Source organism: Dendrobates tinctorius, unplaced genomic scaffold (genome assembly GCF_039654945.1).
Source record: "Dendrobates tinctorius isolate UK_male_01 unplaced genomic scaffold, ASM3965494v1 ptg000226l, whole genome shotgun sequence".
Lineage (NCBI taxonomy): Eukaryota > Metazoa > Chordata > Amphibia > Anura > Dendrobatidae > Dendrobates > Dendrobates tinctorius.
Window position 1 is genome coordinate 7,603,451 of NW_027361893.1, and position 27,660 is coordinate 7,631,110.

The 27,660-nt window shown below is 47.1% G+C and overlaps 2 protein-coding genes across 2 annotated transcripts in view; both read right to left on the reverse strand.

Annotated features, from left to right (window-relative positions):
• LOC141059328 (gastrula zinc finger protein XlCGF66.1-like) overlaps window positions 1–27,660 on the reverse strand; it is a 389,061-nt gene that overhangs the window by 316,124 nt on the left and 45,277 nt on the right. The window lies entirely within an intron of this gene.
• LOC141059327 (uncharacterized) overlaps window positions 42–27,660 on the reverse strand; it is a 69,076-nt gene continuing 41,457 nt past the window's right edge. Inside the window, exons 6-7 of the mRNA XM_073555657.1 lie at window positions 27,502–27,592; window positions 42–9,602 (exon numbers count right to left, since the gene is read on the reverse strand). Of these exons, the coding sequence (XP_073411758.1) occupies window positions 8,332–9,602; window positions 27,502–27,592 (1,362 nt within the window). The 3' untranslated portion in view covers window positions 42–8,331. The remainder of the gene's footprint in view (window positions 9,603–27,501; window positions 27,593–27,660) is intronic.

Here is a 27,660-nt window from a genome sequence, read left to right on the forward strand (position 1 = left end):
GGTCCTTCTCTGATATCACACAATCAACTGAGCAAGTGAAGTGTGAACAACCCGAAGACCTTTATTATCAGCAAAACTAAAAGGTCCATAAACAATCCACCACACTGAGGATACAATAGTCCAGAACACAAATGCAGTTCAGCAACAGGATGAATGTCCAAGGAGATGAGAGTCCAAAAATCCAGCAGAGGATAAAATGGGTCCATATGCTTCCCCTTCTCTCTGACATGCCGTCTTCACACGATCATCACCACACAGGGTCTGACTTGAACAGCTACTGTCCTCCCCAGCCCCCTCCTTATGTCTCGGGGTTGTCAGACAGGTTGGGGAGGCTTTCAGGACTTCCAGACCTGACAAAGGTGCCTTGGGGATTAAGGCACTACAGGGGGTCATCAAGAGGCATAGATACAGTCAGGCTGCAGACAGTAAGGGCCCCGTCACACATAGCAACGCACCAGCGATCCCGACAACGATATGACCTTCTCAGGATTGCTGGTGTGTCCTACATGATTGCTGGTGAGCTGTCAAACAGGCAGCTTCACCAGCGTTCAGCACCAGTGACAGGAGGGTAACAAGCGACACACATCGCTTAGTTACCCACTGTGTACCTTAGTTACCAGCACGCTGGTGCAGGGAGCTGGTAACCAAGGTACACATCTGGTTTCTAAGCGCTGCGCGCCACTTAGAAACCCGATGTTTACCTTAGTTACCAGCGCACTGATTGCTGATCGCTGGTCTCCCACCTGTCACACGCAGCGATGCGTGCTGGCCAGCGGGAGACAATCGATCAAAAAAATGCCCTGGTCATTCCAGGACGATCAGCGATAACCGGCAGGGGGGCGGGTCGCTGGTCAGTGTCACACACAGCGATCTCGCTGGTGAGATCGCTGTTGCGTCACAAAACTTGTGACTCAGCAGCGATCTCGCTAGTGAGATCGCTATGTGTGACGGGGGCTTAAGTGAGCTAATAGAATTATCAGACTTTTGGAAGGTAATTGAGACTCTAGACAAGATGGGAATACATGGAATGAAACAGGGAAACAAGAGTACACTATGGAAATCCGTAAAATATAAATATACACAAAATGATACCCACATATCACACAACATCACAACTGGAGCGGGTCTCCTAGACTCGTAATGCCCATACACTAAGTGGTGGTACGTTTTTAAAAATATTTTATGGGGATCATAGAAGACACCCTTTCCAAAAATTTCACTGGATGTAGCAGCACAGAACACGTTAACCCTGGTGATCTAGTGGCGGTGGATGATGAGACGTTCAGGAAGGCCTCATTAAAAACTGGGCCAAATTTAAAGGAGCGGGTCCCCTAGACTCGTAATGCCCATACACTTAGTGCATAGGTTGACAAAAATTTTCCCCTGGGGGAGCAAAATTGTTAAAAATATTTTATGGGCATCATAGACAACCTTTCCAAAAATTTCACTGGATGTAGCAGCATGGAACACGTAAACCCTGGTGATCTAGTGGCGGTGGATGATGAGACGTTCAGGAAGGCCTCATTAAAAACTAGGCCCAATTTAAAAGGAGCGGGTCTCCTAGACTCGTAATGCCCATACACGCAGTGCATGGGCTGACAAACATTTCCCCATTGGGGGTACTTTTTTTTTTTTTTTTAAATGATATGGGGATCATAGACACCCTTTGCCAAAAATTGAATGGCTACAGCAGCAGAGAACCGGTTAACCCTGGTGATCTAGTGGCAGAGAATGAGGAGACATAATGATAAATCATACTGAAATCAAACAAATAAATAAAAAATGTGAATCCACCTATGAAAGAAAATAACAAAAGGGAGGGGCGAACACAGGTTCATAGATATGAAGCCAGAATGTGTCCAACGAGATACGTTTGTCCCTATCAACAGCTCAGAGACAGGGATATAAATTAAAATATAGCAGTATTTCAGTATTTTTAGATTGTAGAAGTTTACACTAGGTCCTAAGTGGATGGTCCACAGATAGTAAAACTGAAAAATATAACAATAAATGGGAAGAATATACATGCATCTCATTTTTATGACAGTTCCCCCTGGGGGGGTAACATTTGTTTTGGTTTCAAATTCGTAACGGGTATCATAAAAACACCCTTGCAAGAAAAATTGAGTGACTTTTGCATCACGGAATACGTTCACACTGGTGTTCTACTGGTTGTGGATGATGAGGATAAGGATAACACCAAACAGACCAAATCAGGAAGCGGATACCCATGAGTGGTTGTGAAAAGGTGCATGAGAATACACCTCCACAAAAAGACAATGTATTTGAGGTTATCTTTTGCTGTTTTCTTTCAGTGATGTACAAAAGTATTGCCCAATCCAGCCCTTGTTCATTTTTATAAGATTCAGCCTGTCAGCATTGTCAGTTGACAGGCGGATGCGGTTATCTATTATAATTCCACCAGCGGCACTAAAAACCTGCTCTGACAGAATGCTAGCAGCAGGGCAGGCCAGGACCTCCAAGGCATAGAGAGCCAGTTCATGCCACGTGTCCAGCTTGGATAACTAATAATTAAAAGGCACAGAGGAATCCCGGAGGACATTTGTACGATCTGCAAGGTACTCCCTCAGCATCTTCCCAAACATTGCACTTCTTGTGCCAGCACCCCTTGCCTCTGTGCTGGCACGATGGGAGGGTCTGAGAAAACTGTCCCAGAATTTTGCCATTGTTCCATGCCTGAGCTGGATTGTACTTCTGTCTCTCTCGCTTGGACTCCTTGGTTGTACAACAAACATTGACGTCTGCTGCCAGCGTTCTTACTTGGAAATTTTTTCATTAATTCCGTTACAAGAGCCCTCTGGTACAGCAACATTTTTGTACACCTGTCTGCCTCTGGAAGAAGAGATTGAAAGTTCTCCTTGTAGCATGGGTCTAGAAGTGTCACCAACCAGTAATGAGTGTCACCAAAAAATTTTATAATGCGAGGGTCATGGGAAACGCAGCACAACATAAAGTAAGCCATGCGTGTCAGACTGTTAACAAGCAAGACTTCCATGTCCTTACCAAAAGGATGACTGACCATGCTGTCCTCCTCCTCATCCCTGTCCTCAGGACATGCCCGCTGAACAGATGATATGACAGCTGTGCTTGTAGTACCATCTATAGTGCATGAAAGTAGCTCCTGTTCATCCTCCTCATTGTCTACCAATCCATGTTGCGATGACATGAGGCTGGGCTGAGTGTAATCACCCAGTATGGTTCCTTGCTCCATGTCCTCGCTCTCTGCCTGCAATGCATCCGGTTTAATTGTGAGCAGAGAGGTTTTCAGAATGCTGAGAAGCAGGATGATGACGTCATCGCCACTCACCATCGTGGTGCAGTCCTCAAAGTTCTGGAGGATGGTACATATGTCTGACATCCATGTCTACTCCTGAGGTCTTATGTGTGGAGTCTGAACTGAATATCCACCACCTTGTTGATGCTGGTAGTAAACAATTGCCCTCTTCTGCTCACAAATCCTTTCCAACATATGCAGTGTAGAGTTCCAATGCATGGGGACATCACACACCAGTCGGTGAGCCGGAAGCTGCAAACGCTGCTGAAGCACAGCAAGGGGAGCTGAAGCTGTAGCTGTTCTAAAATGGGCAGATAGCGTATTTTCACTAGCAGATCCAGCAGCTCCGGGTAGCTTTTGAGAAAATATTTAACCATGAGGTTAGGCAAATGGGCTAGGTAAAGTACGTGTGTGAGCTCACCTTGCCTCAGAGCCACCACCAGGTTTGGGCCATTGTCACACGACCATGCCTGGCTGTAGGTTCAGCGGTGTCATCCAAATATCTGACTGCTCTTTCAGCGCTGTCCACAACTCTTCTGCATTGTGCAATTTGTCACCTATGCAGATTAGCTTCAGCACAGCCTGTTGCCGCTTGGCTGAGGCAGTGCTTTCAGCTTCTGACTGATGTGTTCATTTCAGAGATGGAGGCTGAAGAGAAGGTGCAGGGCTATAGATTGTGGGGGCAATCCTGATTGACATAGGGACCGCAATCCTCGGCGTGGGGAGGTGTTCCATCCCAAGGTCCGACTGGGTCCCGGCTTCCACTATGTTAACCCAGTGTGCCGTCAGTGAGATGTACCGTCCCTGCCCACAAGCACTTGTCCACGTGTCCGTGGTTAAGTGGAGTTTTCCAGTAACAGCATGGTTGAGGGCACGAGTAATGTTGTGGGACACATGCTGGTGTAATGCCAGTACGGCACTACAGGAGAAATAGTGGCGATTGGGGAATGAGTACCTTGGGATGGCTGCCGCCATCAGGTTGTGAAAAGCTTCCGTCTCAAGCCTAAAAGGCAACATTTCAAGCGAAAGCAGACAAGAAGTGTTTGAATTAAGTACTGTGGCCTGTGGGGCATTGGCTAGGTATTTCCGCTTGCGCTCCAATGACTGGGGTATAGACAACTGAAGGCTGGGCTGGGCCAAGGACGTGGACAGGCTTGATGATGGTGCTGGTTCACTGTGGGCAACAGGTGCAGGGCCCAAGGCATCTTCACAGGCACTGTGAATTGGGGATTGACTTGTATGCAAAATGTGACGTCCGTCCGCGGATCTGTACTGCAGTTGGGACAGCACCCCGAGACCCTTAACCCCTATACAGGGATCTGGAATTGTAGCAAGGCCCAGGGGGTGGCTGTCTGGTGGAGCAGTGCGCCAGAGCAGGACGGTCGCCAATAGAGAAGGCGGGGAACCAAAAACGTAGTCAGAAACCGGGAGAGCAGCGGAGGTACAGAAACGGCAGGCAGTGGCAGAGTCGACAGTCCAGGCCAAGGTCACAAAACAGGAGAGGGGCAAGGTACAAAAACAGCAGGCAGTAGCAGAGTTGAATATCCAGGCCAAGGTTACAACCCGGGAGGGCGGCAAGGTACAAAAACGGCAGGCAGTAGCAGAGTTGAATATCCAGGCCAAGGTCACAAACCGGGAGAATGGCAGAGGTACAAAATCGTCAGGCAGTAGAGGGGTCAGAAATCCAGGCTGAGGTCAGAGTCAAACAATAGCAAATCACACAGTAGCACATAGGGGAACCAAGACTATATCCGGCAGCTTGCAAGACCAGTCCCAAGGTATTTAAGGAATCAGGTCATCCCTCACAGACTCCCGGACTGATGTTATTTGGACCGCCCCCAGGACCAGGCCAGATGGTGATGCACCAACCCCTTCATGATTGACAGAGGAGCGGAGCCTGCATCCATCAGATGCCTGCGCAGGAGCCCCTTCTCTGTCACCGCCATCACTCGGGGGTGAACCACGGCGCCTCCCAGTGGCTGAGGCAGGAACAGCAGGCCTCGAGTCTGACGGCGACATGACAGTCGGGCGCCTCCTAGTGGCCGATGCCAGGACAGCAGGCCCCGAGTCTGACGGCGATGTGACAGTCTGGCGCCTCCTAGTGGCCGAGGCCGGGACACCAGGCTCCGAGTCTGACGGCGACGTGACCGTCCGCGCCTCCTAGTGGCCGAGGCCGGGACAGCAGGCCCAGAGTCTGACGGCAACGTGACGCAAAACAGTGGAAGAAGCAATGTTGTCAACTGCAGACAGTGTTCCTGGAGCCTGGGGTTCGGTCCACAAAGTCGGGTGCTTTGCTGCCATGTGCCTAATCATGCTGGTAGTGGTCAGGCTGGTAGTTTTGTTACCTCTGCTGATGCGGGCATGGCAAGTGCTGCAAATGGCCGTTTTGGGGTTATCGGCAGAGTCTTTAAAAAATAACGAGACTCGGGAAGATCTAACAGTTGGAATGGCAACTTCCGTCATGTTGGTGTTACGGGGAACGGATGCATGCATTCTGTCTGCGGCCACCACACTGCTTTTTCCTGCCTGTTGGGGTGATATGCCTCCTTCCCCATGTGTGCTGCTGTCCTCACTCTGCATGTCCTCCTGCCAGGTTGGGTCAGTCACTATGTCATCCACCACGTCTTCCACATCCACACCCTGCTACCCATGACTTTCTAGCAATTGTGTCTCATCATCGTTCACCTCTTGTGAGACTTTCCCACCATCGCCTTCATGTGACCGTGGCTGTTCAAATGTTTGGTCATTGCTACATGCGATCTCATCTGGCCCCACTTCAAGTTGACCGGCCGAGAGTCCGGAATCTATAGAGGGAAAACTGAACAGCTCTACAGAATGTCCAAGTGTGGGATCAGTTGTCTCAGGGCACTCGGCATGGTGGGAGGAAGGAGGATTAGGGTGAGTAATATCCAGTCCACATTCACGGCTACTCAGACTTGACCATGTGGAAAACATGGTGGTGGCTACGTGACTGGAAGCATTATCAGCTATCCAACCAACAACCGTTTCACACTGCTCTGGCTTCAATAGTGGTGTGCTGCAGTTGCCTAGAAACTGGGACAGGAAGGTCGAGCGCAAAGATGTGGGTCTTTGCTGTGGCCCACTTTCAGCTTGGCCTCGGCCTGTGCATGCTCAATCAGCATCACATCCACTTCCCTGTCCCTTGCACCTTGCCTTGCCCATTTTAAATGGACTACTGAAATATTTGAAAAGCTCAATGCAAATGGATTTATTTGGAGAAAAATTATATGTGATCAGTATGCCTGCGAAGCAAAGATTTTTCCACCACAGATACACCAGGCCTCAGACTGTATATATTTTTTTGGTATGCTTTTTGTTAATTTTTGAAAACAATAAAAAATGAGTAGAACAAGGCTAGCAGACAGAACTATGCAACATATGCCTGAGAAGAAAAGATTTTTCCACCAGATACACCATGCGTTTGACGGAGATAACAGACTGATCTAAATGTGGCCTTGATTTTTTTGGGCACACCAAAAATAATAAAATGGAGCACTAAAATAGTAAAGATATTTGGCGTAATGATATGCGATGCGTGTGGCATACAACTCAGTGATAAATATAAGAACTGTAGCTGAATATTTATGGGCCAGCTACAGATTTTTGGGGCAGCAAAATGGTGTCCAAAAATGATGTAAGACACTACAAAATATTAGATCATACAAAAAAAAAAGACATTTTTTAGCGCACTCACATCTGATGCCTGGGAAAAAATTTTTTTTTTTTTAATTCTTACATTTGCACGCTATTTTATTACAATGACCTGGCTGTAGTCTGCAGCGTGACCAAGCAAATAAATGTAGAAAAAAGGGGGCTAAGGATTGCTTTAGAATAAAATGAGCAGGTATAAGCTGCAAATAAAAAAAAAAAAAAAAAACAGAAATTGCCACAACTGCAGCTAGGTATATATTAAATAAGCAGCAGCACACAGTAATGGAGCTTTTTGAGTTACGCAATGAGATCTATGTACTCACATACAGTGCCTGCAGGCCTTGCAATGATGTGGATATGTGCACATAGACTCACCTGCCTACCAAGTGCTGCAATCTCAGTACCCTCAAATTAGCCCTAAAAAGGACTGTTGGTTTCTCAGGATTTGTGGACCGAACACTAACAGACCCACACTAACTATTAAAAGGACGATTCTGACCCCATCTCTGCAGCAGCTGTCCCTACACTACCTAAGTCCGGAGCAGAATGTGGTGAGCAGGGCGGCGCCAGGTCTCTTATAGAACTGATGACGCTGTGCAGCCAACCAATCACTGCAATACCACAACAAAGATCACTGCGGCATTATAGTGCATTGCAGACAATCACTGCTTTGTCATTGGTGCTCTAAAGAGTGCCAGAATTGCAGGGTGGAGACCCAAGCTCCCGCTGTACAATCCCTGAAATGCTCGGTGCTCGCCGAGTACAACGAGCACAGTGATATTCAGGCGAGTAACGAGTAGTGGTGAGCAAGTTCGCTCATCACTATTAGTTCTGTTAAAATAAAAACACTTAAACAAAACTCCCATGCTGGTGCCATTCCAGCGATGTCAGCACTTGTGTTCCCAGAGCTCATATGAGCTTGTTTTGTCACATATGCCCTGTGCCCAACCAGCGCTGGCATCACTGTCCCTACATTTGGACAAATCGAACATCAGGAAGAAGGCAGAACGCCTCCGTAGCCTTGGCTTCCTGTTGATGTTCAATACTTCTACAGAAGAGGAGAGTGAAGCTGGCGCTGATTGGGCGCAGGGTTTCGTGTAATGTAGCAACCTCAAGTGAGCCTCAGAAACGCAAGTGCTGACCCTGCGGGAACGGAGCTAGCAAGGAAAGTGAGTATGAGTGTTTTTGTTTTAACAAGGCCAAACAAAGAATTACAAGGAGTTGTCCTACTAGTGGACAACCCCTTTAAGAAAACACGATTTTCAGTTAAAAAAAATTCAACATTCTGAACAGGAAAAAGGTTTCTCCCCTGTGTGAATTCTCTGATGTTTAAGAGTCTATTTTTGTGTAAATCATTTACTACATTAAGAAAATGAAAAAGGCTTGTCTCCTATGTGAATTCTTTGATGACTAAGAAGAGATGATTTCTTCACAAAACATTTTCCACATTCTGAACAGGAAAAAGGCTTCTCCCCTGTGTGGGTTTTTCGGTGCTTGACAAAGTTTGATTTATGTGTAAAATATTTCCCACATTCTGAACAGGAAAAAGGCTTCTCTCCTGTGTGGGTTCTTCGGTGCTTGACAAAATTTGATATATGTGTAAAATATTTCCCACATTCTGAACAGGAAAAAGGCTTCTCCCCTGTGTGAATTCTCTGATGTCGAACAAAATCTGATTTCTGGCTAAAACATTTCTCACATTCTGAACATGAAAAAGGCTTCTCCCCTGTGTGGGTTCTCTTGTGTGTATCAAGATGCTGTTTCCGGTTAAAACATTTTGCACATTCTGAACAGGAAAAAGGTTTCTCCCCTGTGTGAATTCTCCGATGTAGAACAAAACCTGATTTCTGGTAAAAACATTTCTCACATTCTGAACATGAAAAAGGCTTCTCCCCTGTGTGGGTTCTCTGGTGTCTATCAAGATGCTGCTTCTTGCTAAAACATTTTTCACATTCTGAACATGAAAAAGGCTTCTCCCCTGTGTGAGTTCTCTGGTGACTTACAAGAATTGATTTCTGGTTAAAACATTTTCCACATTCTGAACAAGAAAAAGGCTTCTCCCCTGTGTGGGTTCTCTGGTGTCTATCAAGATGCTGTTTCTTGCTAAAACATTTTCCACATTCTGAACATGAAAAAGGCTTCTCCCCTGTGTGAGTTCTCTGGTGACTAACAAGAATTGATTTCTGGTTAAAACATTTTCCACATTCTGAACATGAAAATGGCTTCTCCCCTGTGTGAGTTCTCTGGTGACTAACAAGATTTGATTTCTTGTTAAAACATTTCCCACACTTGGCACAAGAAAATCTATTCTCTGCTGTGTTCATTTTTTGATGTTTAAGAAAAGAATTTTCAATGGGAAAACTATTTCCATATTCTGAATGAGAAAATGTCTTCGTTCTTTTAAGAGCAGTTATTTTAACTCTTATTTTGTTACTATGATTTTCCTTAGTAGTCGCTAATGAATCAAAAGACTTAATCTGTTTCAAAGGATCAGATAACAGATCTTTGCAAAGAAGTAACGATGATATATCTGGAGTATTGGTTTTCACTTCAATTGTATCCTGTGGGATCTCAAAATCATCAGATATAAAAATTGAAGATGTCAGCTGTCCCTCTGATGTCCTGGTACAGTCATCTGCAAAGCAAAAAAAAAAAATTATTACTTTTGAATAAGATATCCTTGAAATTTATCATTTTTGAACATTTCTACTTAAACGGTCTGTAAAAAATGGCAAGTTATGTGATATTGAATTATTCACTGAGACAATGACAGTTCACAGTCTAATAGAAAACCTTGAAGAATGAACTAGTAGAGCATGGTGATCAACTGTTTGATGGCTTTTTATTCCATATTTGGGAGGCAGAATGAACAATGTTATGTAGGTGAAACTTATGCCAATAAAATTTTTTACTCAGGTTCATCATCTTTCAATGGAAAAACAGAGGTTTTCATGTTAGTAGTGACTCAAAGGCTATCGAAAAGCATCATGGCTTCCGTAAACCAATCCAGTAATATCCGCTCTCCCAAAGTCAAATCTCCTCACTTCAGAGCCTTGTAGTGTGCCCAAACCACATTTAGCATCCATGCATTTGGCATTACGATAGTGGGAAGAACCCCCTTAATTTACTGTGTGTATCTCCTGAAGCACATTCTGGGAACTAGGTGTTGAGTAATTGTATAGTAATTGTTATTTTTAATGGTTTCAACACTCCAATTAATCAATGCCAATTATTGATATATATTAATCTGATTGAAACCATAATATATATCCTTAAGGCCCTTTTACATTTAGCGATGCACCAGCGATCCGACCAGCGATCCGACCCGGTCAGGATCGCTGGTGCATTGCTAAATGATCGCTAGTGACCTTCCACACAGGAAGATCCCACAGTGATGCGGCAGCGATGCAGCGGACGATACTTACCTTTCACACACAGCGATCCTGACGTTCTCCCGCCCGCGTCCACGCGTCGCTCGTCTCACACAGCAGGAAGCAGATGACGAGAAATGGAGCCGCGCGATCAGCGACAGACAGCGGGGGAGCCGGTCGGAGGCAAGTATCACACATAGCGATATCGCTAGCAATTTCGCTATAACGTCACAAAAATCAGTGACGTTTTAGCGATATTGCTAGCGATATCGCTATGTGTAAAACCCCCTTTACTTTCAGGGAGGTTAGCAGAAGGTAAACTTAAATGTTCAACCAGATGGCCCATTGAACAAAGGAATGTAAATGACCGGTCATTTGTTGTATATCTGTTAACAAAGAGCCTTTTGATATTCAAAGATGAGAGATTAGATTGGGGATGACTATCTGTAACCACCACCTGAGTGATTGGAGCACAGAGTCCGGGAGGATAAGCTTTCGCTCTAACTGCCCCTGAAGTTTTAGGTCGGTCTGCAGCACACACCATTGTAGTTCCCTTGTATGGAACTGGGCCCATTTCACCGCTGGCATGCAGGAGGTTAGAGACCCCAACAATGACATTGCTCTTCTTAACGTCATTTCCGCTTTCTTTATTGTGGTCATAATTAACTGTTTGATTCTCTTCTTTTCCTCTGGGAGGCGACACTACTGCACCACTGAATCTACTGTTAGCCCCAGGAAATTCTGTACCAATGCTGATTCCAGCTTGGATTTTTGGAGGTTCATATGCCATCGCAGCATCTGTAATGTCTCCATCACTCTTCTGACTTGTTCTTGACAGTGAAGGAAATTTCTTCCCAATATCAAGATGTCATCCAGATAAGGTATTATCAGAGTATCTTTTTCTCTGAGATGCGCTGTGACCTCTGCAATCAACTTTGTGAATACTCGAAGGGCTATCGCTAATCCAAAAGGCAGAGCCCTGTACTGAAAGTGACATAACTGTGACCCCATCTTGAATACTCGAAGGGCTATCGCTAATCCAAAAGGCAGAGCCCTGTACTGAAAGTGACATAACTGTGACCCCATCTGGACTGCCACCCTGAGAAACCTGCGATCTTGTTGCCGTATCAGGATGTGGTAATAAGCGTCCTTGAGGTCCAGCACTGCCACATAACACTGAGGAAAGAGGAGCTTTACTGCTGATCTTATCGTCTCCATCTTGAATGACGGGATTATCAGATACCTGTTGAGGCCTTTCAGATTTATAATTGTCCTCCAGGAATTGTCCAGCTTTTTTATGAGAAATAGGGGGGGATTAAAAACCTCTCTTTTCTTTTTTCTACAGGAACCTTTTCCAGGACATGTTTGTCTAGGAGCGAGATTACCTCCTCTTCCTGGCTTTGTTGTTTTTCTTGTGAGGGCTGTACTGGGGTCTGCATATATCTTTGCAGTGGCCAGTGGTGGAACCTTAACTCCAGACCCATCCCACAATTTGTCAGATCCAGGTGCTGGATGAAATACTCTCCCAGGCTGAGAGGAAGTGAGAGCCTCCCTCACACCTGAGAAGGACAGTCACTGGGAGGATTTTTTGGTCACTTTCGAGGGCTTGCCGCAGTAGAAACCTCTCCCTCCTCTGGATCGCTTGTCAGAGTTGTTTCTGTCTCAATCTCTATACTGCTGTCTTCTGAACTTCTGGCCCTTCTTAAAGGAGCACCGGAATGCCTGAAATGGCTGCTTTGGAAAAAAATTCTCGTCGCCGGCCTTTTCCAACACCTCATCTAATGCCAGGCCGAACAAGATATTTCCTTCACACGGCAGAGAGCAAAGTTTCATCTTTGCCTGTGTGTCCCACGGCCAGCATTTAAGCCATACCGCACGGCATCCCACATTAGCCAATGCTGCTGATTTAGCTGCCAGCTTTGCTGATTCCGCTAAGGCTTCAGCCAGAAATACTGCCACTGCTCTGATGGCCGGTATTGCCTCTAGGATAGTCTCCCTGGGAACTCTTTGCTCTAATTGATCCTCCAGGTTATCAACCCATATCTTTAGGGATCTAGCCACGCAAGAGGCCACAAAGGCCGGCCTTAATGCTCCTGCCGAGGCCTCCTAGGCCATCTGAAAACAACTTTCTGTCTATCTATCCAGAGGTTCCTATAGGGAACCCAAATCCTCAAAGGGTAGAGAGGACTTTCTGGCGACTTTTGAGATTGCTACATAAATTTTTGGAGCTCTATCCCAGGATGAAGATGCCTCATCCTCAAAGGGGTATTTCCTCTTTAGAGAATTGATAATATGGGTCCTCCTTTCTGGTTTTTCCCATTCTCTTTTAATGAGCCCCTGCAGTTCATTAATATGGAAGGCTCTATGTCTTTTCTTTTGCAGACCGCCGAACATGAGTTCTTGGGCCGTCTTTTTTGCTTTCTCATCTACCAGCCCCATGGTAGACTGGACTGCTTTTATAAGCCTATCTGTAGCTTCCACTGGAAATGTATCTTCCACATCTGAGTTACTTTTCGAGTAACGTGATCTATCCAAGTCCTCCTCTGATCCTGTGGAGTCCTCCTGAGACAACAACGAGGGGCTGGATCTGTCCCTTGATTTGCTATCTGCATCCGCTGTCTGTAACGCCTTCACTGACTTACAGACCTCTGACTGTATCAGGGATCTTAGGTTTTCAGCAAAAGAGGGTGTCTCCTCTGCCACTGTCTTATTAATACAGTCCTGACACAATCTCTTATCCCAGGATGCTCTTAATTGACTTTTACATAGGGGACATTCCTTATTCTTATTTTTATACTTGCTCTTCTTAGGGACCCCCTATACTCCACCCCACCAATGTATGTAAAAGAGGGGAGAGTTGGAGACAAGAGAAGAGAAAGAGAACAGACATTAGCGTGCTGGACTTTTCTCGAAGCTCACTCACCACTCAGATGCTTCAAAAGACGGGTACCGGATCCGGAGGCTGAATGGTCTTCACAATGTCTCCCAGCGAGACTATGGACCCCTCCTTGTTAGAACCATGACGATCCAACCATACGCTGCCCGAGCAGCTCCCACTGCTGCTGCGGCCTGTCTGCCTCTTTTCTTTTTAGCGTGACTGTCTCTCCTGCACCTCCTGTTGCGGCTGCAAGTGCCCTGGTGAAAAGCTCTCCATCTTTTCTGTCGACACCAACACTTTTGACCACTTAAATATCCAGCGTTCTTTTTTTTTTATGAATTGATCACCTGGTTGATAGCTGCACCTGCCGGCCACTTGTGCTTTCTGGACTCATAATGCCCCACGTATGCGTGCTGTGTGTCTAGTCTGTGCACGCACCCGGCAACCACTTCCTATGCATGCTGGGCTCCTTCTGGTGCGTGAGCCCTGAGGACCCCGTGCACCCGGGTTTACTTCCGGAGCGCGCCGGACTACATCCAGTGCGTGCTCTCTCCCGACATTCCGGGTGCCTGCTCCTGATGCACCCGGCTCCTTACCATCTGGGTGTACGCGCTTCCCACGCGCACCCGGCCTTCACTTATGGTATGCGCCCGGATCACTTCCGGTGCGCATCTGCAGCCTGTTCCCACACCACCAACGCCATGACTCCCGCCTAGACAAGACCACTGCGCTGCAGAGAAGCGGCAACAGACCGAGAGACTGTCCAGGCTGAGCACTGCTGCCGTGATCATACCTGTGGCCCCACATGGACTTGGTCTCACCGGAGGATGCATCAACGCCGCCCTGCCACAACTGTTGCATGCAGGTACTTCTTTTCCAGGGCAGTTTCATGGTGTCTGGCTTTATATACTCAACAGGGAGGGTATAAACGTGGCCTCCGAGGAGCTTTATTCTGCCCAGGTACCGATGTGCCGCACAGGCTGCATGGCCACCAATTGTAAACAGGGAAGGCACATTAAAAGTATCTTGTTGGTTGCCGGCATCAGGGAGGGAACAAAAATGTGGCCTCCGAGGCTCCTATCTTCACCCTGGCATTGCCTCATGGGCTGTGGCCATGCTTCGCTCAGGGAGGGCATGGTTAGACATAACCCCCAAGGTGACTACCGGCACCTGGTGATGGATGCAGCAGACCAATGCCTGCCACAACCATCCAACCCAGGCATCCTCTTCTTTCTTCAAGATCTTCATCTTGAGTGTTCTCCATCAAGGACAGGAAACCAACTGATGCGGAGAGAGGAGCCGCCCCTTTTATCTTGAAAGTTTCATTGTCCTTGAAGGGCAGATCCCCTCTCTCATGGTGCCGTCATGGACGATGGAAAAAAAATCTCTTTTATGGTAAGAGGTCCAATCCCTTAAAACAAATGTATTGTGTGTTCAGGAAACCTACTGTTGTGGCCAAAAGTATTGACACCCCTGCAATTCTGTCAGATAATACTCAGTTTCTTCCTGAAAATGATTGCAAACACATTCTTTGGTATTATCTTCATTTAATTTGTCTTAAATGAAAAAACACAAAAGAGAATGAAGCAAAAAATTGATCATTTCACACAAAACTCCAAAAATAGGCCAGACAAAAGTATTGGCACCCTCAGCCTAATACTTGGTTGCACAACCTTTAGCCAAAATAACTGCGACCAACCGCTTCTGGTAACCATCAATGAGTTTCTTACAATGCTCTGCTGGAATTTTAGACCATTCTTCTTTGGCAAACTGCTCCAGGTCCCTGATATTTGAAGGGTGCCTTCTCCAAACTACCATTTTTAGATCTCTCCACAGGTGTTCTATGGGATTCAGGTTTGGACTCATTGCTGGCCACCTTAGAAGTCTCCAGTGCTTTCTCTCAAACCATTTTCTAGTGCTTTTTGAAGTGTGTTTTGGGTCATTGTCCTGCTGGAAGACCCATGACCTCTGAGGGAGACCCAGCTTTCTCACACTGGGCCCTACATTATGCTGCAAAATTTGTTGGCAGTCTTCAGACTTCATAATGCCATGCACATGGTCAAGCAGTCCAGTGCCAGAGGCAGCAAAGCAACCCCAAAACATCAGGGAACCTCCTCCATGTTTGACTGTAGGGACCATGTTCTTTTCTTTGAATGCCTCTTTTTTTCCTCCTGTAAACTCTATGTTGATGCCTTTGCCCAAAAGCTCTACTTTTGTCTCATCTGACCAGAGAACATTCTTCCAAAACGTTTTAGGCTTTTTCAGGTAAGTTTTGGCAAACTACAGCCTGGCTTTTTTATGTCTCGGGGTAAGAAGTGGGGTCTTCCTGGGTCTCCTACCATACAGTCCCTTTTCATTCAGACGCCGACGGATAGTACGGGTTGACACTGTTGTACCCTCAGACTGCAGGGCAGCTTGAACTGGTTTGATTGTTAGTCGAGGTTCTTTATCCAACATCCACACAATCTTGCGTTGAAATCTCTTGTCAATTTTTCTTTTCCGTCCACATCTAGGGAGGTTAGCCACAGTGCCATGGGCTTTAAACTTCTTGATGACACTGCGCACGGTAGACACAGGAACATTCAGGTCTTTGGAGATGGACTTGTAGCCTTGAGATTGCTCATGCTTCCTCACAATTTGGTTTCTCAAGTCCTCAGACAGTTCTTTGGTCTTCTTTCTTTTCTCCATGCTCAATGTGGTGCACACAAGGACACAGGACAGAGGTTGAGTCAACTTTAATCCATGTCAACTGGCTGCAAGTGTGATTTAGTTATTGCCAACACCTGTTAGGTGCCACAGGTAAGTTACAGGTGCTGTTAATTACACAAATGAGAGAAGCATCACATGATTTTTCGAACAGTGCCAATACTTTTGTCCACCCTCTTTTTATGTTTGGTGTGGAATTATATCCAATTTGGCTTTAGGACAATTCTTTTTGTGTTTTTTCATTTAAGACAAATTAAATGAAGATAATAATACCAAATAATTTGTGTTTGCAATCATTTTTAGGAAGAAACTGGGTATTATTTGACAACTGCAGGGGTGTCAATACTTTTGGCCACAACTGTACCAGCAGAAAAATCTAGCAGTGGCTGTGTATCAGTGCACTTCATGTCTGATTCATCTTGGACTGGGGAATTCACGATTTGACTTGATAACCCAGGCATGGTATGTGAAAAGAGCTCCATGGAGTAATCTGTAGTGTGGCCTGCCGCATCCTTCACTTTTGGTAGGGGTGAAGGACACAAGGAAAGGTGTTGTTCCTGACCAGGAGCCTCCACAGATGACTCAGTGCTTTTATTTTTTGAAACTTTAGAAGAGGAGGCGATAGAGCTGGAGGCTGTGTCAGCAATGTAAGCCAAAACTTGTTCCTGAAGCTCCGGCTTTAAAAGCGGTTAACCTACTCCCAAAAAAAAAAGGAGCCTTCGAGGTCTTGTGGAGCCAGACGATGATGCAGGCTCAACACCTCCTGCCTTAGGTACTATTGTGCTTTTGCCACTACCAGCAGATGCACCCCCACCCCCACCACCATCAGTACCAGCTCACTTCCATGGCCTCTTCCACCACACTTCCTTATTTTTGGAAAAATGTACCCAAAATACCACCAGCTATATAGTACTGTAAAACAAGGTACAAGGTGTATATAGTATTGGGGAGAATTGGAAGCTCCCTAGAGATTTTAGGAGGCTGACAATGATGCTCTCAGTCCAAGTATGGCAGCAGGCAGCCTAATAAGCAGGACTGCTGCACACAAAAGTGTGGAAGAATGAACATTTGGTAACTGTGCAGAAAAGAGGAAGAAAAGTATTTTTGTTTTTAAAAAAGCAGTTTGTACAGCTGTGTGCAAACAGCAATGCAGCTATCAGGGAGCCTTATAAAGCAGCCTAATAACCAACAGAGCTGATGCACAAAGAATATAGCCTCCCCTGTCACTGCACACAAACTGTTGTGTTGTACAGTGGAAATCGCTACCAGCAGAAGCAGTTTTTTGGTTCTTCTTCCCTGCCCAACGCTCTCCCTTATTCAGAATCAGCAGCTGCAACCTCTCCCTAATGCTAATATCGGCAGAAGTAAGATGGCGGTCGGCGTTCATGCCCCTTTTATAGCCCTTGTGACGCCACACAAAGCAAGCCTATCACTTGCATGCCCTTCTCAAAGATGGTGGTGACCGATGCCCATGTCATCGCGTTGCCCACAGTGTGCGTCCTCCATCATTGGCTGAAAAAGGGCGCTGGAAGCATCATTTGAAACGCGACTTTGGCGCTCTGGTCGCTGACCTCGTAGCCGACCCCCCGCTATGGTCGGGTTTCATTTCATGAAACCCGACTTGAGCGAAAGTCGGCGACATATGAATTTGACCGACCCGTTTCGCTCAACTCTACTGGCTACCGGTAAGTAAGCATGGTGGTTTTCCCTTCACCCATGACAGCACACCTGAGAGATTTTTGGAGACTTTGAAACACCTTAGGGAGGGACTACCGCTTGCAGCACCCTTCTACCAAAGGTTAAGTCAGCAAAGGAGGATAGGTTTAATCTATAGTGTCTAAAGAAGGTTGTTGGTGAGGTCCAGGTAGCGGCCTTACAAATTTGATCAATTGATACCTCTGCCTTTTCGGACCAGGAGGTCGCAACGGCTCTGGTGGAATGAGCCTTGATGCCATCAGGAATCAGAACACCACTAGGTGAGTAGGCTACACTAATGGCCTCCCTAATCCATCTGGCAATAGTCCCCTTTGACACTCCTTAACCCTTTCTGGCACCCTGAAAGGCTACGAATAGGGACTGGGACCTCCTCCACTGGCTAGTCACAGATATATATTCTATCAGGGCCCTCCTAACATCCAATTCGTGGAATTTTTCCTCCCCTGGATTTTTTTGGGTTTTTACAAAAAGAGGGAAGGACAATTTCCTGACTCCGATGAAAATCTGATACTACCTTAGGTAGATACGCGGGGTCTGTTTTTAACACAACCCTATCCTGATATACTTGTGTATAAGGTGGATTTACTGAAAGGGCCTGCAAGTCACTTACTCTATGGGCCGACGTAAGGGCAACTAATATAATCGTCTTCAGGGTAAGATATTTTATAGGCAGTTGCTGAATAGGCTCAAATGGTTCTTTTGTAAGGGCCTCTAACACCAGGTTTAGATCCCACGGGGCTATTTTGGTAATGGGATAGGTCTGGACCTATGGCAGGATTTAATGAACCTAGCTACCCATCTGTTTGCTGCCAAATTGCAGTTATATAGTGCGCCCAGTGCGGACCCTTGAACTTTAAGGGTATTTACAGCTAACCCTAGCTGTAATCCTTATTGTAAAAATTCTAAGATGGCACTAATCGGGGGGCTCTTGGCAGTGGCGTAGCAACTGTTTGTGGCGCCCGGGGCGGTCGAAAAATTTGCCGCCCCTTTGGTCGTTGATAATCCGGAAGCATCCGAAGAGCCCACACTACACTCAAAGATCTAATTTTTAGTCTGCTACTAACTCTTCTGTTATTATTTCTAAATTTCTAGACTTATATATGGGTATATAGCATATATAGGTGTTCCCAGGGGTGTATACTTGTATATAGCTTCGATAGGTGGCTTCCAGAGGTGTATACAGGTGTACATAGCTTCTATAAAAGGCTCACTGGTGCCGTACATGACTGGCGTAAATGACTGCCCTCCATGACTTGCATACATGACTCGCATACATGACTGGGTTACATAACTGGCTTACAAGACTGACATAAATGATTGGCATACATGACTTGCGTAAATGACTGGCTTACCTTACCTGACTGGCTTACATGACTGGCGTATATGACTGGCGTACATACATTGTGCACATGACTGGCATAAATGACAGGTGTACATGACTGGCATTCATGACTGTCTTTCATGATGGGCCTACATGACTGGCATACTTGACTGGCGTACATGACTGGCGAATATGACAGGCGTGCCGCGTACGTGACCGGTGGAGTCCAGAGCAGTTGAAAAGTTGTGGCATTTTTTTAGGACGCTGATATCTGCTCTCGAGGCGTTTGTATCCAGCGCTGACTACATTACAGCTAGAGTAGAAGACGCCAATCTCCAGGACTCAAGGCCTTAGTGTCAGCATTGGAGCAACCAGAAAAAGGAAAATGAGTAACTGATCCGACCACACAAAGCAGAACATTTGGGGTTGATGGACCCCGGTGTATAATACAGCCGGTGTGGCAGGTGTCACAGTCTGAGTGTCTCCCCTCAGGGCCCCCACAGCAGGTGTCACAGTCTGAGTGTCTCCCCTCAGGGCCCCCACAGCAGGTGTCACAGTCTGAGTGTCTCCCCTCAGGGCCCCCACAGCAGGTGTCACAGTCTGAGTGTCTCCCCTCAGGGCCCTCACAGCAGGTGTCAGAGTCTGAGTGTCTCCCCTCAGGGCCCTCACAGCAGGTGTCACAGTCTGAGTGTCTCCCCTCAGGGCCCCCACAGCAGGTGTTACAGACAGTCTGAGTGTCTCCCCTCAGGGCCCCCACAGCAGGTGTCACAGTCTGAGTGTCTCCCCTCAGGGCCCTCACAGCAGGTGTCACAGTCTGAGTGTCTCCCCTCAGGGCCCTCACAGCAGGTGTCACAGTCTGAGTGTCTCCCCTCAGGGCCCCCACAGCAGGTGTCACAGTCTGAGTGTCTCCCCTCAGGGCCCTCACAGCAGGTGTCACAGTCTGAGTGTCTCCCCTCAGGGCCCCCACAGCAGGTGTTACAGACAGTCTGAGTGTCTCCCCTCAGGGCCCTCACAGCAGGTGTCACAGTCTGAGTGTCTCCCCTCAGGGCCCCCACAGCAGGTGTTGCAGACAGTCTGAGTGTCTCCCCTCAGGGCCCCCACAGCAGGTGTCACAGTCTGAGTGTCTCCCCTCAGGGCCCCCACAGCAGGTGTTACAGACAGTCTGAGTGTCTCCCCTCAGGGCCCCCACAGCAGGTGTCACAGTCTGAGTGTCTCCCCTCAGGGCCCTCACAGCAGGTGTCACAGTCTGAGTGTCTCCCCTCAGGGCCCTCACAGCAGGTGTCACAGTCTGAGTGTCTCCCCTCAGGGCCCCCACAGCAGGTGTTACAGACAGTCTGAGTGTCTCCCCTCAGGGCCCTCACAGCAGGTGTCACAGTCTGAGTGTCTCCCCTCAGGGCCCCCACAGCAGGTGTTACAGACAGTCTGAGTGTCTCCCCTCAGGGCCCTCACAGCAGGTGTCACAGTCTGAGTGTCTCCCCTCAGGGCCCCCACAGCAGGTGTTACAGACAGTCTGAGTGTCTCCCCTCAGGGCCCCCACAGCAGGTGTCACAGTCTGAGTGTCTCCCCTCAGGGCCCTCACAGCAGGTGTCACAGTCTGAGTGTCTCCCCTCAGGGCTCTCACAGCAGGTGTTACAGACAGTCTGAGTGTCTCCCCTCAGGGCCCCCACAGCAGGTGTCACAGTCTGAGTGTCTCCCCTCAGGGCCCTCACAGCAGGTGTCACAGTCTGAGTGTCTCCCCTCAGGGCCCTCACAGCAGGTGTCACAGTCTGAGTGTCTCCCCTCAGGGCCCTCACAGATATCCAGGGCAGGCTGGGCAGCGCTTCCCGCCGTCCCCCTCACTCACCGGCTCCTGTGTCCTGGGATCTGCTCCTGCGTCACCTCAGCTCAGCAGCCACGTGTTCTTCGGGCAGCTCCGACCCGCGGCCAACACCTCCTCCGACGTCCAGGCTCCAGGAGCGGATGGGCGTTCACCTGAGTGCGCCCAGCACCGGCTCAGGAGCGGACAGCAGCCGGGGCTTCGAGTCCGAGTTCAGCAGAGCAAGGTAGAAAGCGCCTGAGGCTGAGCTGCGCCTGCACTGTGCCTCCGCGGAGTCCGCGCTTCTTCCACGGCAGAGGAGAGAAGGGGAACTGCTGCTGCCACGCGGCGCCGCCCCCACATACTTGCCGCCTAGGGCGGACCGCCCCCCACGCCCCCCCACGCTACGCCACTGGCTCTTGGTCTCACGGCTTCCCTAAGAACTGTAGGAACTTATTCTATGTTCTGCCACAGATATTAGTCGTTACTGGTTTCCTACTTTTTAACAGGGTGGCCACTAACCCCGGAGAGAACCCTCTATCCATTAGAAGTGACCTTTCAAATTCCATGCCATCAGATGGAATCCCTTGACCTTTGCGTGGAATATTGCACCCCGAGTTATCAGGTATGGGATCTCCGGCAGGATCCATGGATCTGAGAGGGACATCATCCGCAACAGAGAGAACCAGGGTCTTTTTGGCCAGAACGGGGCTATTTGATCCCAACAGTAGTGAGGAAAATCAGGAAAGATCAAGCCAGGGTGATCCAAAGTCACTGGGGGGGGAACGCATAGGCTAGCCTGAAATCCCACGGAATCTGCAATGAGTCCACCGCCCACAGCTTTTCCTTTGGGTTTAATGAACAGAATCTTTCCACTTGTCTGTTGTTTTTGTTGGCAAAGAGGTCTATCACCGGTTCCCCCCATAGTTGTATTAGGTCAACGAAAAAAAATTTTTTTTCTGGTGTCCAAAATATTTTAATGAATTTGGGGTATTTTTGGGGTGCTGATTCTGAATATGTCATCAGTTTTGCCAGATTGGCTCAAGTTTTTGAGATTTTTGGTATCTTATTTATAGCACTTGTTGGTAAATGCGACGCATCATCTCATTAATTTCTTTGGATTAGTACTTGAACTGAGCAGTTCTCAATATAGTTTTGTGTTAATTAGTGTTCTAAAAGTTTGTTCATAGCTTGATTTTTGCACTAACTTTATGTTGTTGTCTGTTTTCCAGTGAAAAGCATGAACTCATCATGAAGAAGTTGTCTTAACGATCCAGACTCATTCTGTTACATTTGTGGTGAATATACACTGCCAAAACATAGAAGAAACATAACACACTTCGTAAAAAAAAGTGTATTTTGCCTATTTTGGGGTTATGCTTGGGGACCAAGACAAGTTTTGGGCACCACACATAGTGTGCAAAGCATGTATCGAATTATTACGAAAATGGAGCAAAGGACAAAGAAAAAGCTTCAAATTTGGTGTTCCAATGGTGTGGAGAGAGCCAAAAAATCATCATGATGACTGTTATTTCTGTGCAGTGCAAGTGCAAGGATTCAATAAGCATAAGAAACGAAAATGGGAGTAACATGGAATCTGCAAGAAGGCCTGTCCCTCATTGTGAAGATGTGCCTGTACCTGTGTTTACCATAAATAACAGTCATCATGATGATTTTTTGGCTCTCTCCACACCATTGGAACACCAAATTTGAAGCTTTTTCTTTGTCCTTTGCTCCATTTTCGTAATAATTCGATACATGCTTTGCACACTATGTGTGGTGCCCAAAACTTGTCTTGGTCCCCAAGCATAACCCCAAAATAGGCAAAATACACTTTTTTTACGAAGTCTGTTATGTTTCTTCTATGTTTTGGCAGTGTGTATTCACCACAAATGTAACAGAATGAGTCTGGATCGTTAAGACAACTTCTTCTTGATGAGTTCATGCTTTTCACTGGAAAACAGACAACAACATAAAGTTAGTGCAAAAATCAAGCTATGAACAAACTTTTAGAACACTAATTAACACAAAACTATATTGAGAACTGCTCAGTTCAAGTACTAATCCAAAGAAATTAATGAGATGATGCGTCGCATTTACCAACAAGTGCTATAAATAAGATACCAAAAATCTCAAAAACTTGAGCCAATCTGGCAAAACTGATGACATATTCAGAATCAGCACCCCAAAAATACCCTAAATTCGATGAAATATCTTTGGCACCAAAAATGCTGTTGACCAGTGTTATCTTCTGAAAAACTGACCGATTTAGAGCCCATTCCCCTTGCTTTAGTATATTGTGGCTCAGGAAATCGGCTTCTATATTCTCTACCCCTTTTATATGCAATGGCGTCAGAGAGAGTACATGTTGTTCTGCTCTGTGAAAAATGTCGCTGGCTGCCTTCATTAGGGAGTGTGATCTTGTACCCCCCTGGTGATTGATGTACTGTATGCCACTGTGACTCTGCTGTCCGACATGATATGGACATTGCGGCCGCTGAGAAGGGGAATAAAGTCTTAAGGATTTGCTCACTGCCCACAGTTATCTCAAGTTGGAAGATGCACCCTGCTCTTGAGGCCCCCAGGACTCCTGGGCTGCATGACCCCTTAGGTGCGCTCCCCACCCTGAGGAGCTCGCATCTGTCAGAATTATGTCGGTCACTGCTTTGTCCCATAGCATCCCTGAGGTCAAGTTTGTCCTGTCTAATCACCAGTTGAGAGAGTTCCTGACCTCTAAGGTAAGCACCAGTCTTCCTTCTAAACGCCCTCTCAGCAATTTTTGCGCTCACAGAATTTCCCCCTGAAGCTGTCGGGTGTGGAATTGTGCCCACCTGACTGCTGGGATACAGGACGTCAGGGTACCTAGCAAGGACATTGCCTTTCTCAGGGTCATGTGGGGTTGGTCTAGGGAAGCCAAGGTCACATTCCTCACCTTTTCTATCTTGGCCTCTGGTAGCAGACAGGCTTGTTGTTCGGAATCCAGGATAAACCCTAGAAAAACCTATTTGTTTAGGGGTTGTAACCTTGATTTTTTGACGTTTACCATCCACCCCAGTTTTTGTAGGGTGTCGGTTACTCGTCTCAACTGTACAGTACAGTGGTCTTCTGAGCTGCCCACTATTAGGAAATCGTCCAAATAGGGTATTATGATCGTGTTGTGGATTCGGAGGAAGGCTGTCATCTCCGCTATGACTTTGGTAAACACTCTCGGGGCTATGGATATGCCGAATGGAAGGGCACTGAATTGAAAATGCCTGAGATTGCCCTGGATGTAGAGAGCTACTCTTAAGTATCTTTGATAATCTGGGTGGATCGGGATGTGATAGTATGCATCCTTTAGATCGACTACGGCCATAAAACAATTGTGATGCAGCAGTTTTATGGCTGTAGCTACCGACTCCATCTTGAAGGTTTGATTTTTTTTATCCACTGATTGAGGCTTCTGAGGTTTATGATTGTCCTGAATGACTGGTCAGGTTTTTTTTTTTTTTTTTTTTTTTTCTCATCAGGAAGAGGGGCGAGTAGAACCCTGTTTTCTCCTGTCCGCTCGGGACCTCGGAAAGAGCGTGCTTGTCTAGCAGACTCAAGATTTCCAATTCCAAGGCCAACTGTTCTTCTATCCCCTTCCTGATGGGGGTAACGACAAATGATGCTCTCGGCTGATGTGAAAAAAGGATCTTGAGGCCTTCCCTTCTGATGTTTAGGATCCAGGCATTGGAAGAGATGTTTTCCCAGGCCTGGGAAAAGAGCGCTAATCTCCCCCCTACTGGAATACTGGCATCATTGTGGGGATTTCTTGGAAGTGGAGGTGGCTCCACCGAACATAAATCCAGACTCCTTTTTCCTTTTATCTTCCCATCTCCTCCTATCCCCCGGAGGACGGCCCCCGTTGAATTTTCCTCTCCGAAAGGGCGGCCTCCTCTTATCCGCTGGAGACCTGGGGAAGCCTTTTTTTCTGTCACTCGTCTTCTCTAGGATGTCATCTAGGTTTCTTCCGAATAAAAAACGACCATCACATGGGAGAGAGCACAGCTTAGCTTTAGACTGCAGATCCCCTGGACAGCCCTTAAGCCACAACGCCTGCCTCGTGGCATTTAATAATCCTGCTGCTCTAGCTGTCAACCTCATGGAGTCAGCAGAGGTGTCGGCCAAAAATGCTGCAGCCCCATGCAGAAGATACATGTCTGCCAGTATCTTTTCTCTTGAGACCTTTCAAGCAAGTCTCTCTTCCAGCTGCTGCAGCCAAATCATTAGGGAACGCGCTGTGCAGGTACCGGCTATTGCAGGCTTTAATCCTCCTGCTGCTGCTTCCCATGTATGTCTTATATAGGAATCTGCTTTTTATCTAGCGGGTCCCTAAGTACCCTTGAATCTTCCAAGGGCAGAGCCGATTTTTTTTGGATGACCTGCACACCGCCACATCAATCTTTGAGACTTTGTCCCATATTTCTGTGTCCTTATGTTCGAAGGGGTACCTCCTTTTAGAGGAGGAGGGAAGAGCTCCTGACCTCTCAAGTTTCCTCCATTCTCTCTCAATGAGTGCCTGGACCTTCTCATTGACTGGAAAGGTCCGTTTCTTCCTTTCTTCTAGTCCCCCGAACATGACGCCCTCCAGGGACTTAGCCGTTTTTTCCTCCTGTAGGCCCATTGTCTACTGGAAAACATGGTTTGCCACCCGTGTCACTATCTGAGGAGGAGAAGGATGGGTTTTCGGCTTGAGATAAGGCCGAGGAAGAGTCTGAGAAAGAGCTATGGGGATCCCTTCCTACTCTTTTTCCCTTTTTTTAACAATGCTTTAAGCGAGCCTTCCACCTCCGACCGGATGACTGATCTAAGGTTGGTTGCAAAGCTAGGCGCTTCCTCTGCCATGGTTCGTTGGATGCAGCTGGCGCAAAGGTCCTTCTGCCAGTCTCTTGCTAGGGGGCTTCTACACATGGCACAATCTCTATTGTCTTCTTACTCCCTGCTTTTTTAGGTTTTTCCTAAGAAATTTAAACACACAAAAGAAGGCCCCTATTAAACAGCTTACTAACATTCACGAACATCTCTCACCACCCAAAATCAAGGGTACCGGACTCGGAGGCTGTGGAGGAGCACGTGACCTGTGCTCTCTGGACATCGAGGAGTCCCCCGACCTGTGGCTGGGGCGACTGCTGCTTTTGCCACTTGATCGGCTGCCATGCTTGTAAACCGAGGGTTGTGAAGAAGGCAGAGACGGTGGAGACGGCGACCGTTCCTGCTCTGATCACATGGCTACCTGTAACCATATTATGGATACAAAACCCATTAGAATGAATAGATTGTCTACTAGTATATGTTATAGAATCAATCAAATCAAATGAGTTTAAATGGATAAATATGGACAATCGCAAAACACATAAAAATTGTCACAAGAAAAAGAGGCGATCAAAAAAGTCCAAAAGACTAAATGTTTACAAAAAATATAAAATTGATTCAATTTTATATTTTTTGTAAACATTTAGTCTTTTGGACTTTTTTGATCGCCTCTTTTTCTTGTGAAAATTCACATGGCTACCCGGCCGTGCTGACCGCCCTCCTCGTTTAAATAGCCTCGGTCCTGGTGAGTGTCTTCCCCCTCCCCCCTGCGACCGCTGCAGTTCCATGAGAAAGAGCGGCCGGCGTCACACCGGGCGCCATATTGCCGTCGCTTTACTGACGTCAGCCGGGGCGCTCCCAGGATGCCCTGCTCCGCCGACGTCAGCGGCCGGAAGACGCCCCCGGCCCTCCCACGCTAGGTGTTCTGAGGGAGACAGTTCGGGGACACGCGCGAGGGGAGGGAGGCACTGTGGAGCGTCCAGGAGTCAGGAACTGCCAGCAGCGCACGAACCCGGAGACCCCGGGGACTGCGCTGACAGACACCCGACGGCCGGCGCTACAGGTGAGGTAACCTGTTCTTCCCGCACAGGGACGGGCCTGGGTCCTTTTAAACCATGACAGGCCGCCGCTGTCATTCTTGGATTCCCTTCCAGGACAGGAACCCAACTGAAGCGGGGGAGAGGTACTGCCCCTTATATTTCAGTAGGTTCCTGTCCTGGCGGGGTGGATCCCTCTCTCAGGTGTGTGGTCATGGGTGAAGGGAAAAAAATGTATATTACAGCCATCAGCCTCGCACAGCTTAGAGATATATCATGGCACAGGTGTAATGTTTTCCCTGTAGATTATCACAATCTTCTTTGAAATTAGTTAGTTTTAATACAAATTAAAAGTCAGGATAAAGGGAAATTCACACTTGGCCTCACCGCACATTTAATGTTGTCAATCATAAAAGCAAAGTTTGGCCAGAAAGAATTGACCTGGTCTTGTAGGGACCATATAAGCACATTCAGCAGTACAGAAGGGAGATTTATCAAATAAGATATCAGGGTTCTAGAAAGCCAACAGCATCATTACCCTCCACCTTCTCTTACAGACCCATCATAATATTTTTCTTCAAGTGGTTTTCTATGTACTCTGTCATTTGGCTTTGTAGTTTACAGAACTGGGCAGGTAACAGCCAGCATCTTCTAATCCCAGGGGGTAGGTGGGTCCTCCAGGTGCTAAGCTCTATATAAATAGACTTTCAATGCCCAAAGTCATTTGAACAGTTTTTGGTGGAGGAGAATGTTGTGGTGTAGAGGCAAAATGGTGATCATAGTAATACGGCCGGACTACACCATCGATAAAGAAGCCAAAGCCTGTGACCGAGAAGAATCTGTGACTTCTCTGCATTTAGTGGTTACTATTCACCTGGGTAGTCATATGTAGGAATCTCCTCTTTACACCGCTCATCACTCCTCACATATGTCTCTGTAGTATTAATATGGGTCAGATCTTCACCCTGAAACAAATATTGTAAAAGACAGATGGAGAAGTCCCATCTATGATCAGCTCTAATCCTGCCATCTC